This window comes from Sceloporus occidentalis, unplaced genomic scaffold (assembly GCF_023333645.1).
Source record: "Sceloporus occidentalis isolate IW3139 unplaced genomic scaffold, rSceOcc1.0.p SCAF_198, whole genome shotgun sequence".
In the NCBI taxonomy this organism is placed as follows: domain Eukaryota; kingdom Metazoa; phylum Chordata; class Lepidosauria; order Squamata; family Phrynosomatidae; genus Sceloporus; species Sceloporus occidentalis.
In genome coordinates this window covers 1,111,395-1,124,495 of record NW_028317178.1, presented here as the reverse complement: position 1 = coordinate 1,124,495, position 13,101 = coordinate 1,111,395, and the positions used below count along the sequence as shown (strand labels likewise).

General features: G+C 41.5%; 1 protein-coding gene across 1 annotated transcript in view; it reads right to left on the bottom strand.

Annotated features, from left to right (window-relative positions):
• The window catches only part of LOC149278205 (calcium-activated potassium channel subunit alpha-1), a 120,855-nt gene that overhangs the window by 29,240 nt on the left and 78,514 nt on the right, over nucleotides 1–13,101 (bottom strand). Inside the window, exons 17-19 of the mRNA XM_089502208.1 lie at nucleotides 8,743–8,829; nucleotides 7,932–8,008; nucleotides 7,153–7,161 (exon numbers count right to left, since the gene is read on the bottom strand). Coding sequence (XP_089358334.1) covers nucleotides 7,153–7,161; nucleotides 7,932–8,008; nucleotides 8,743–8,829 — 173 coding nt within the window. The remainder of the gene's footprint in view (nucleotides 1–7,152; nucleotides 7,162–7,931; nucleotides 8,009–8,742; nucleotides 8,830–13,101) is intronic.

Sequence of the window (13,101 nt, the reverse complement as noted above, 5' to 3'; positions counted from 1 at the left end):
AAGTCCTAGCTAGCGGAGGATTTATCCTCGCATTTATAGTAAACTATATTATTCTTTCTCCTCTTCATGTTCTAACCATCGCCTCTGGGGGACACAGTCCCTTGTCCTTACTATGTTTCGTTCCTCGTAGCGCACCAACAATAATTATGGAAATTTCTGTCTGAAATCTACATGCAACATATGCAGACGGCAGAGCCCTCCGAGCAGATACCAACTTCCATAAATTTAGTCAGATCAGATTTAACGATGTCAAGGGTACGATACCAGTCTAGACCAGGAGAGGAAACTGTACTCATAAAAAAAGGTAGAATTCCGTAGAAAGAACCATGACAAGCAATGCATGCTGGGATGGCCAGTATTATACCTACAGTTTTAGACCTAATTGGTTATTATTACATCATAGAGGCGACCATCATATCAAGTGGCACTCGGCGCATGTATCTGTATCCATTCAGAGTACTGAATGGTTTGGTTCTGTATTGGGATCCCAAAGGGTCACCATTGTTACTTGGACAAGGGGCCGTCTAGACCAAGAACCCCCATTTAGGCCAATGGTTCTCAGAAGCAGGGTAGGTTTTGGGTGTATTGTATAACAGCAATGGGAGTAAACTTGGAGTAGTTACCACGGTAACTAATGGGCATACCTGGGAACTTCTGGGCTCCGGCTACCCTTGCGGGACGCAGCCAGGAATGCAGACTGACGTCGGTGGGCGGTCCCACTGACGTTAATGGGAGTTCCCGCTGACGTTGGCAGCGTTCCCACTGACATCAGGGGAGTTCCGCTGACGTCGGGGGCGTTCCCCCATTTAAAGGAAAAAATGGTCGGGGAGCGGGGCGTGTCAAGACCTAGCTCCCGCGACCCAGAGGATTCGGGTCTTGGCCCAGAGAACCGGAGGAGCAGTGCTGACCGGGTATGCTAATGATGTATCCTGAAATTTTTACCAGAATTGTTCCCGAATAAATGTATAAATGTGTATTTATTATGTAGGCAACAGCTTCTCATTGGTATGGAACTTATGGAGTGGTTTGGGAGAGAAGATCTCGGTAATACCCCCAAAAAATGGTTAAAAAATAAGTATTAAGGACAATATAGCGTTTTCTGTGACACAGCATTTGAGGCAAAATGTAGCTTCTTTGGGAAGAAACAGGATTAGGACTTACTTTGCCATATGGCAGTGGCACCACCTAGTGGCCATGGTTATTATGGAAATTCTGCCAATTTTTTATTTATGTATTCTTTGTAGGAAATCCTAATAAAATGTCAAATTTTGTTTTATGGTTTGTGAACAAACAAACTTCATTACCTTAAATGTCTTTTTTTTTCAGTTGTACTAGTCCAGTACTACCCTAACAAACATAATAGAGGGTGGTAGATACGTTTTAGATTATGGCCTCTTGGGTTGAGTGATGATAGAATCAAAGGTGGTCCTGGATGGTCCCTTTCTACCTATGGTCATCTAGAATGACCTCGACATGGAGTCGGTGGTGGGATGTGACATCAAAAGAGCACATAACGGAGCCCTGCTCCTGTCCTCCACCGCATAGTGAAGACAACGCTTGCGAAGCCTGCTGGGGGCAAAGTGTCAGGCAGGGTAAGACCAGCCAGGCTGAGGAGCAGGCATGAAGCGAACAGAATCTCCACGTCACCTCGGATAAGTCCCTGAGCGTAGGACACGGCGCACAGGCATGGTTCCTGCAGGCAGGCAATCAGTGCGGGCGCGTACGACAACATCGAAAGGGGATTACAGGAAAAATGGAAAGTGCTTTTTGTGCTCCAACACTGCCTTCTAGCGACTTCTGGATTGTATCAAAACGGATCGGTTACGTTACGACGTTCTACAGCTCTGCTGAAAAAAACTGGTGGAAGATGGACTTGATGTCTAAAGTACACGTATGATGTGATACGTGACCCCAATAAATCCAAAGTGACACCATCTAGCAGTAAAGTTGAAGATATCTCGAGTTTTTCTTAAAATTTATGCTAAACATTGTTTTTTTACAAAAAAAATGTAATTGGTGGGCCATCTAATGGTGACAAAAAGGCTTTGTGTGCCTCCCCTACTGCTAATATTTAAGTATCGGGCATTTTGTAATACCTCAAGAAGGTAATGAAATGATTAATAGGTATGTAGAAAGCCCGCCGCAAACTTTCCTGGCAAATTGACTTGAAGGACCTTAGATGCTGTTGAAGATCTCTAAGGGACCTTAAATTAGAGAGGACCCTTGTAACGATCTAATGAGCCTTAACGAGCATCATGGGTCTTAACATCTGAAGGTGGCGAGCTCAGACGCTGTTGTGGTTTTCTGTGATGCTAATTAAGTAAAATCAGAAACATGATCAGGCCAAGCTCAGCCAGTTCATTAAGGAACCCAGCTGCTGCCATCTTTAATCAGAGAGCGGCATCACCTTCAATGTCTGGTCTGGTTTAATGAGAGGTTTTGCGAAAAGTCAGACCTGTCTTGGCATGCTTTTTCCTCAATTACCAGTCAAAACACTACTCGTTAATTGTGTTTCTGATACCACCAACCTATGAAGATCCATAAGATGTTCTTCTAATTGGTCTACAAGCGTTCTATCGCTGCGTGACTCCCAGAGGGCCAAAGGCTTTCTATCCATTCACATTACTCCGTAATTGAGCCTCGATCCCACCACGATGAAAGAGATACAATGTTTTCAAAACGCACTTAAGGTCTCTCTGGACTTGTTATAACAACGAGAGAACCCACAAAGCCATTAGCAAGGTGATTGGGATAAACATTGGTCAATCAGGTCAACAGTTTGAAACATAGAAATGGGGTCATTAATGATCTAGGTGTGATCTACATGGTACGATTTCCATGTGATGTTCCGGGAGATGACTTCTACAAAATGGTCAAAATGAATAAAACGGGCATCTAACTCCTATAATGTCTTCTCCTTCGGACATTCCACCATAACACCCAAACTCTCTTGATAGCCTACAATCACCCTTTGCTGGGTTGTCCTCTCTAAGGAATGCCAATATGAACTATTTCAAGCTCTAGCTGTTGAGGTTGAGAATAATTTTCTGCTCGGCAAGACATTTTTTACGGAAACACAAATTACGACACGAGACACATCCAACGTTACACGCAAAGACACACACACACACGCACGGCACGAAACATGGAACGGTATGGTTCTGGAACTTACAGCCACGAAAACTGGTAGAGGTATCATTAACAGAGACAGGAGAGTGTGGGAAGGCTTGCTGAAAGGTCCCCATGTTATTAGTATCTGACATGCATGTGCAGTCTATCTCAGAGCACCCCAAACAACATGCCTGTATCAGCCTCTTGCGGATGGAAATCTTGGCTAAAAAAATCGCAGTAATGATGAAAGGGACAGTAAGAGTGGTAAAGATTAATGCAGGGTACAGAAAGAAAGACACACACATATACAATCATGTTTATACAGTTAGACACAAGATGCAGGATAATGTAGTTATGGACAACAAGGCATTCTCTCTACAACTGTTCTACAAGATGGAATGGCGTGAGTGAGGTGGAATTCTGGAGACGGCCTCATGGAAAGAAAAATTGGGAGGTCGCAGGAGAGCTGAGAGCTTCTCACTTCTCATGAAGGTGGCCTCGTATAATGTATACTTTTTTTTGGAACATTACACTTCATCTATACAATATACAGGGCCACCGTAGACGACCTCGTAAGAGAAGTCCACTTGGGTTTGCATAGAGATACCATCAAGTTAATATGTTCAGCTCTCCGGCAAACTCGTAGACCTCCTCGTAAGAGAAGTCCACTTGGGTTTGCATAGAGATACCATCAAGTTAATATGTTCAGCACTCCTGCAAACTCTCTTTAGTGAGGAGACCCCATGATGTACAGCATTTTTTTAAAATTATTTTTAATGAGGAAATTGCAGGAAGGTAGAATCTGGTCTTCGAAAGGCTGGCCACCGCAATTTATTAAAAATGTTTTAAAAAAAATCAATCACCATAACAGCCTGACGCATTTTATACTCTCTGCTCTACAAATCAGTTCTCACCAAGTGAGTATTAAAAAAAGAAAATTAACGGGGTAGTGTAATGTTATTTTGCCTTTTATTTATTTTTTTTAAACTAAATTTTTTTTTAAAAAAATCATATTTTTAACCATAATGTTTCAGAATACAGACTTTTTATTAATGATAAAAAAACAGGATTTGGCTGAAAATTATGTAATATTTCTTAACTATGGGAACGTAAAAAAAATTTCCATTACTAAATATATTTTTCTGGATTATAGCGGTTTTCTTTAATGGGAAAGGTTAAGAAACCCATGTTTTTTGGGGGGAACTTTTTAATTAGAAAACTTGTCTAATTCATAACCATTTTATTCATAAAAAAACATTAACCACGAACTTTTTGAAATTCAAAAATAAAAAAGGCACCAATTTTTGCAAACCAAAAAGTTCCATCGTAATTTGTGACATAACAGGGGGAACGGAATCGGATGCATATGTGTTGTCTTTGGCGGTACAATAAGAGAAGAATATAACATGGCCGACATTTCTAAGAGGTCCACCGAAAGTGTGGCCTGAATGGGTATGAAATGTGGGAGGTGGAAAACCATCTGCCGGTGATAAACGTACAACCAGGTCCTGGCGTGATGACTTCCATGCATCGGTCAGGGCTCCATGCATCACACAAATGACTTAAAGATCCTTCAGCAGATTAGAGGTTAAATTGTCAAAGCTTAAATCGGTATGAAATAGCGTCTCCAACCCCCTCACCGCAGCTTCTTTGGGTAAGATCTTTACGACCGGTGAATGATACAGAGAAGTTTTGGGCTATTGACCGTGGTCTATCCAAACCAGTCTTGGGTCAAGATATTCTTCAAGGTGCGGCTTTTAGCACTTGAGTGATGCGTTGGCACCGTGGCTGATTTTGATGCTCCATGTGCCCTACGGCCTGATGCTGAGGAGCACACGTGAATCTCCAGCTGGGTTATAAACCAAGGCATCGATGTTCTTCAACTTAAGAGGTTGTGCCTTCAAAAACCATACCTGAGGCTGGAGACGCTTTTTCTTTACTTAGTAAAAGGGAGGAACAGCATAAAACGAGGCCTTCTCTGGCAGCGAAGAGCCACAACATACAATGACATAGATGTTGTGGTTTCTTGGATGCCAGAAACTGGCCACCAGACCCCAGATGAATAGGACAATGGCAACTCATCCTGACGGTAACATAGACAGAGCACGCGTGACAACGCAACCTCGAAGACACACTCATTAATTATGGGGAAATGTTCTTGGCACAGCCTATTCACGAACATGGTCTTTCCACCAGCATTCTCACGGCTTCACACAGCACACGGAAACCACTTTCATGAAACACATACGTTAGTCACAAAGATATCACCACCAGCCACGCCAAATCCACTTTCACCTTGGGTTTAAGTCTTTAGGGTTCTATGAGAGCTCCTAGGCCATCCTAACAACTTGGTCCTTAAAGACCCCAAGATGGCAGGAGAAGGCACTAAATGAGAGGGCTGTTTGATGCCACAGTGATCTCTAGGGGTTCCATTATGATAATTGCAAACCCAAGTTTCGACTTTCAACGCCACTTTTGATGTAACGTATTTTAGCCATATTAGAACAACCCTTTCACATCTCACAAACTTTGAAGACCTCGGGGATCTGTTCTTCACATCACAAAACCTCCGAGGTCTTATTTATCATCTTGTTTTCGCAAGCTCCTAAATTATTATTCTTAGAAACATCCGGAGAACATTCCCCTCAATACTGTTAGGTGGCCGCATATATCGGGGTCATCGCCAGTTTTTGTTTCTAGCTCCTAATATTACGGGATATGGCGAATAAATCAAATTTTTTATTAGACAATTTATTGTGTCCGTAACCACTCTCCTTCTTGGTTACATTTTAAATTCTAAGATCAAATTGGAATGAATTAAAGGGTTTTTTGGCCTTTTCTCTTTTGGAAAATATGTGTTTTCCAACCAAAAAATATCTTCTGTATTTCATTTGTGATTGGAGTTTTTGGACAGGACCCAAAGTGGGGAACTGACCACAAAGCAGCCCAAGGCTTTGGTCCCATGACTATACATTAGGCTCTTACGGGGGCCACAAGTGGCACTTATTAACCGTAGTTGGGAGTGTGCAGCTTAGTACATCCATACACGACATGCAACATTTCTCCACGATTCGAGGTCGGTGGTCAGTTCTAAATGTTGAGCAGTCACTATGGAAACAGAATATCCATTTTGAAGCACTTTGCACCAAAAGTAGTCTGACCCATGGGGACTACAGCTTAGGAGTGGGGGGGTCAACATAAAAACCAGGCCAACGACCTTATAGGTGGCAGGAATCACCCCTTACTGGCTACACCAGGCATGTGATACGCGTCCAGCTTTTCAGCAGACATAATAAATAGGTGTCTATGACAAAAAGGGGGGTTTTTGGGGGTAACCATGGAAAACCGCCATAGGCCACTGCCTGCATTACAGGATTCCTCTACTATCAGATAATACCTGGACCTACCACTGATGGCCAAGAAGGAGAAGGTCCATTGTGTCAAGTGGATGATGTGGCATCCAAAAAACAGGTTTCCCGTGGGTGGATGACATGGCCTCTTGCCTATAGCTGACGCCATTTTGTTTTGTTTTTTTAAATATATTATATATATGTTTTAATATATTATATATTATGAATGTATATTTTTTATAAAAATATTCTTATAACTGTATATATTTATATCCATTATAGGCATCCTTGCTGCACATCTAAATAATTTGTAAAAAATATATATATATAAAAATATAATTAAAAAAAAAAATATATATTTTTTTTGTAGATCCATTGCAAAGTTTCAATGACTGTCCCTAATAAACAATCCAAAAATAGGTACCCTACTGGAATAATTTTTTGGTGGTTTTCAGTAGCAAATGGGGGAGGGGGTGAATATCTGCTGTATTCTCTCCAGAGTCACAAAAACACACTGGAACGGGGCAAATATACAAAAAAGAATGAACACACATGCGGTGTATGGTTTTGGTTATGTAACACAGACACTAAGAACTGTCTCTGCCGAGGGTGAAGGGCCGCTTTGGCCCTTCCAGCAGAGAAGGGGTTAACACGGTGATTTACGTGATCGTAAATTTCTATGTGTACTCACAATACACAACTATTAAGCGAAATATTGTCCAAATGCAGCAGATGGAGATAATATAAAAAAAAAAAGCAACAACAAAATTAAATTAAAAAAAGAAGAAACAAAAATAATAAAATAGTTATTAATAATAAATTTACTTTTTTTTTTTTAACAGGATTTATAGTTTTTTTCTTTTTTTTTGACTACCACCCATGCCTACGTAGAAATGACCACAAAAACCCTACACAGATCTCACTGCAGACATGATCCCCATATTAATGGGACATTCAAGCCCGGTTACATAGACATGAGAAATTATTAGAAAAAAATATATATATTCTGCTACTTTTTGGTAATTTTTTTATAGAATTCCTGGAAATTTCGTAAAATGTTTGCAAATTGGGGCCCATACGAGGTGTGAACATACGAGGTCCAAAGAATGGACTTCATCAACTATTATGTCCCTGACGCGTCATCCGTCATTGCTTTATTTTAAAAAAAGGGTTAATAGGATCCAGACCGCCTGTAGGGGATTACTGTTGATTTTAGTAAATCGAGGAATGTCGTACTTTACTGGAAGACAACGTGTTAAAAATGAGGTCATATCCTCAGACACATCCCTGAAGATGACGGAGACGCTAAAACACAAGCGGCCGGCCTGTCCGTCTGATCTGAAACTAACGGAGGAGCCGGACCAACGAGGGTTTCCGTCTGTTGCTTAAACAACGCTTAAGCTGGTGGGCTCCTTGGCCGATGCGGGGTCTCAAGGTCTTGGGGCTAGAACATACAAAGGTTTAACTCACGTCTTTTGCAGGCGCATTTCTTGATCCGTTTGGGGTCGGTGATGTCATCGTGACACGCTTTACAGTAGAAATATGCCCTACGGGTAAAACCGCAGCATGAATACATAAGGGAAGGCATGGACAATGCAACCAATTGAACTATCCGCGTTCCCCGTTCTTGAGTTCAAAATGGCCGACAAAGGAGTTTCCTGTTTGTCTTGGAGGACAATGTGAGGTTGTCCTCCAACGAGGTTATCTAATTGATCATTAAAACCTCGTTGATGAAGAAAAGGCTGGATGTTCTTCCATTTTTTACAAGTATTGAGCCTATCGCCCATTTTTAGATGTATTTATGTAAAATATCACATATTTCTAGTCAACATTTTGAAGTTTTGTAGCATTGTACGGTCATTGGAACATATATTGTGTGGTAGTTTTTGGGTTGAATTCACTAAACTCTAAGTACTTGAGAGAAAAGTTATCTCTTTTGGTCGCCGAGGGATACCCCCGGACCTGGATACTTCACCAAAATGTCCAACAGGCCTTCAACAAGATTTTGTAGAAGGATGTTGGAGACTTCTTTGGTGTCCTCCTCCATGGCCAAGACAAGCCAGACCTTCATACGGCTTTGTATCACGGTATGGCATCTTAAATCATTGTAATTGTCTCCCTTTTTGCTACCTTTACATACTACGGGGAGAATTTACAAATTTGAAATTGAAATTTTGGACGGGTCCGCTGACCAACCCATTTTAACGTAAAAAAGACTTAAAAATTCTTACATTTTGCCGAAAACGTAGAAAAACTTGAATACGATAATTGATTGTCCTACCTTTTTACTTCTTTGGCGTCACTCGCGATAAAGAATCCCAGGGTGCCTTCTTTTATTTTCAGGTGGTTTCCAGGATTGATTATAATTCTGGTGAGAAATATATGAAGAATTAGGCATTATCTCGGGGCAGGAATTCACAAATTAAAAATTTACTGTAAAGTCCCACTGGTTAAAAAAAACCATTACCCCCTTCCATCTTTGAAACGCCCCAAAATCCTGTAAAGCGAGGGATTTAAATATCTAAACATATTTTTGGAGGGGTTTTATGCTCGGTTCGCCTTAAAATACGCATGGATTTATAGGAAGAAAAAAAAAATCTTAAAAAAAATTATTTTGGCTAAAAGAGAAAGTACGATTTTTCAAAATTATTCCAGGAATGTGACATTCCTCACAATAAAATACTTTTTTTGTAGAGTAATAAATTATTGGGGGGGGGGGGCTGCTGACGATTTCATGATATTAAGTTGGATTTTGGTTGAAATTCCAGTTGGAATGATCAGGGAGATATTACAGATTTGGCGAAAAATACAGTTTTTTGGAAGGTCTTAGCTGAAATCTACTTTATTCTGCCTTAACATATAAGGTTGTGTATTCATTTTAACATTCTGGAGTCTTAGTCGCTGGTGGGTGGATGATTTGGCGACTTCGTTGTGGTCTTCGTTGGTTTGATGGGAAGATGGCTCTTTATGTTATGGCTCTGAGGACGGTGGGGTCAACGGAGAATTTTGAGAGATGGATTGACAGACTTGAACCCAGTGATGCCCACGTTTGGAAGTACATGTTATCTGTCACAAAGACAGGTGGTCTGTTGGCTAGTACCGTCCATGGAGTCTATGGTATCGCACAGGGCAGAAGTGCAATGATTCTGGGCCAAAGATGGTGCCGTGACCAAAAATCTATTTCCAAACTTAGCACCTTCCTAATCATTCAGCCTGTTGGGGGTGTTGTCATCTACTGCTACCTGGAGTTATCTTTGGTCAACCATGAAGTCCTCACGTAGGTTATGATATTCAGTAACCTGCGCAATTTTTATCGGAATTATTCGATTCTACGGCCCTTACCCTCATCATGGAAAAAAAGGTGGGAAGAAGCTCGTTCGGCTCGCTTAGATGGATTATTTTACCACACATTTTGCTGCGTCAATTCATGCTTCCTATTGAGTAAGATTCATTGGACCAAGCCAAGCCTCTCTCTCGTTCTTTTTACTCCGCATTCCAACACACAAGGACAGTCAACAAACTTCATTTTGGTCCCATTTCTCATTTTGGAGACACAAGCCATCGGCAAAAACCCCAACCTCAGCTGTGGACCTTCACAAGCCTCCATTAAAAAAAATGGAGGTGATTTCGACCAAAAAAATATATATTTTTAACAACCCTCCCCCAACTAATATCTCCCCCAAAAAGGCTTTCAAGTGAATTGTGGGTCAATGTAATGGCAATGGCATGAACGGGTCCTCTACCGGTTACTTGAAGGGTAAATGGTACAGAACGGCTAGGTGGGCCAAGGAACGCGGTGGTGGGGAAGTGGACCAAGGAACAACCCCCGATAAGGACTATAATCGATCTTTCTGTATCTTATAATAACCATTGTGGGTATTTTCTCGGCACGTGTTTACAACATCCACGAAGAAAACCAATTCCGCGCTCGTACGCGGCGTCTCGTTCCATCTTTAGTTGTTTGGTTTTTTTTGGAGCTCCGCGAAACAAGGCGCTGTCTCTCGTCGTGTCACATCTACTTGACAAAGAGCCGCGAGGGATCGCAGCCGTTGATAAACGGGCCTCCTCGTTTCTTGAAGTTTGATAGATCTCTCGGGGGTCCCGGAGGAGAACCAGCTATTTGAAACGCAGTTCATTGCCAAGGCGGAAGATATATGGGCCTGCCAATTTATTTATTTATTTTTTCACCGTGGCAAGGTAATCCTGTCTCCTTCCCAGGGATTCTCATTAAAACGATGCGGAGCAATTTGCAAAGTGCCAACGCTGTCTAAGAGAAGGTATAACGCTTTATTTACATCCCGTGTAGCTGACAAGGACAATTCCATGCGAGAGAGAGAGAAAAGTTTGCTTAATGGATTACGAGCCGCAATACATCGGAGGGTCTACATCGTCTCGTCAGAGGGTCTACGCAATGCGATACAACTCATGTATAATTTACCCTTCCGGCAACCAACAACGAATGCCTAAATCTAGTTCTAGGATCTGAAAAAAACCCTTTTTACCATTAATTTTGCGGAGGTGCAGGTAAGGGGTAGGAAAATGGGGGGGCAGATCTCTTTTGTCATCCTCATGCAAGCACAAAAAAAAATGGCAGGCACAACATCCCAACGCCACAATCTAGATATTCTGTACCATTTCACCCATGCAGTAAAGACCTTTTACTCAACACGCCACGTGCCATTCGATCGCATGTGCTTAAGTTGCAAACGCTAAAAGCACGCCACCGTGATGGTATCTGCTCAGATTAAAAACACCCCTTGATGTCCGCAAAGTCCATGCTGTTCACCAAAGGAAGATGTCAACAAGAACCAAAAAAAAAAATGTATATTAGGACAAAAGAAATGCAAGGCACAAGAGAGATTATCCACCATGCGCTTACAACATGCCTCGAGGCAGCCTTGTTGCATTATGAAAGCAGAACGGTCAATGGGCCACCATGATTCCAAATGGGAAGGTCCCAGTATGAAGGACCTTCTTGTAATTATTAGTAAGTCCACACTTAGGAGGACATCTCAGTTGACTCTCTGTATCTTCTGCAAGCCACCTCCGAACAAGAAACCACTTCTTTCTGCCAACAATGTGACATCACAAGTAGTGACGTAGACATCACAGGAGAAACTCTGACCAGGGGAACAAGGTTTTTCATGGGTGGGTTTCCCTTGGTCACCATTTTCAGACATGAGCAAGGGTCTGTGCCCTGTTCTGACCTTAGTTGAGTTTAGCCCGTGCTCTTAGAAGTGCTTTCAGAATGCAACCAAAGGCTGTCGTCCTTTCAATGCTGCAAAGCGAAACACCAGCTTTCCTCAAATAAAAACAACCACAGAAGGGGTCCATGCCAAGCCCCGCACACTCAGTTTGTCCACAGAAAGCTCTACAATGAAACCCGGATTTCTGAGAACAAAAATTTACCAGCCAACCCTCGGAATGAGGTCATGCGACATAAAAAAGCATCGATGGGACAGAAAAAGCACTCCTACTGCAACTCTCCACGTTGCAATAACTTCTCTGCAGTGACCAAAACATGCAGGAAGTTCCCCCTCCCCCCATGAAAATACACACGCACACTAGTGATCAAAGCCACGCCCACATGTAAAGGGGGTAAAAAAAAAAATTAGAGGACAACTGAAGGGCCGAAAATGTCAGGTCAGAAGCAAATGAAACACAGCACACAAGACAGGACGAAAGTGATGAGCTGGAGAAGACCATCGAGACTTCAGGGGTCAACACCAAGCTGGTTGGGAACAACAACATGGGAAAGGACAGAGCAAACTCGGATATGGATGAGGAGGCGAAGACACAAGTGGGCGAGAGAATTGGGTAAGACGGGCGAAAAGGTTGGGCTACATGCGCTTTCATATAAATAATAGCACAGGGGAGCAAAAAGGAGATCTTGTTCAAGCAGAGTTGAAAAGAGGAGGTAAGATATAACACAGATTGATAAAACACCGGAGAAGAAGGGTTTTACCAAGGCTCGAGATCCAACCTAGACCACACTGGGTAAGGCTCGTGTTCATGTATCGCGCATGAAGGGCTATACATAATAACCAAACGCATTACGGGAACCATAGATTCTAGGAAGCATTGGCATAGAGAGACTTCGATAACGATATAGATGCAAAAACCTACATATAACCGTCAGCGCCCTCGTGTGGAAGGAAAAGGAACTGACGCCTTAGTTTGGGAAAAAAAATAACTATTACTAACCAAAAATTCCCCAAAAAATAATGAAAAATAAAATACAGAGGGTAAAGTTAAAAATAGATCAGCCATTTTTTTTATTCATAACCTCACTTGAAGTATTTTGTTTTTCACAATTATTTAGACTTTTGTAAAAGTTACATTTCTTTTTTTTAATATTATGAACTTGTGGGCTGAAAAATATCGACAAATTTATGAAATATAAGAAAACTTCAGATAGAATAAAAAACAGTTCTTAAATACTTATTGTAGCCTCTTTCTAATACTAAAAACAAAAAAATGCTTCATTAGAGAGAAAGAGTTGGATAAAAATGTATATCATTTTTTGGTATTAAAAGCTCTGAGGTTGGGTTTCTCTATTAAATTAAGAGGTACTCGAATCCCGGGCGCAGCAGGCAAGACAATTTGTAAATTAAATTTTTTTAAAAAGGGGTAATTTTTT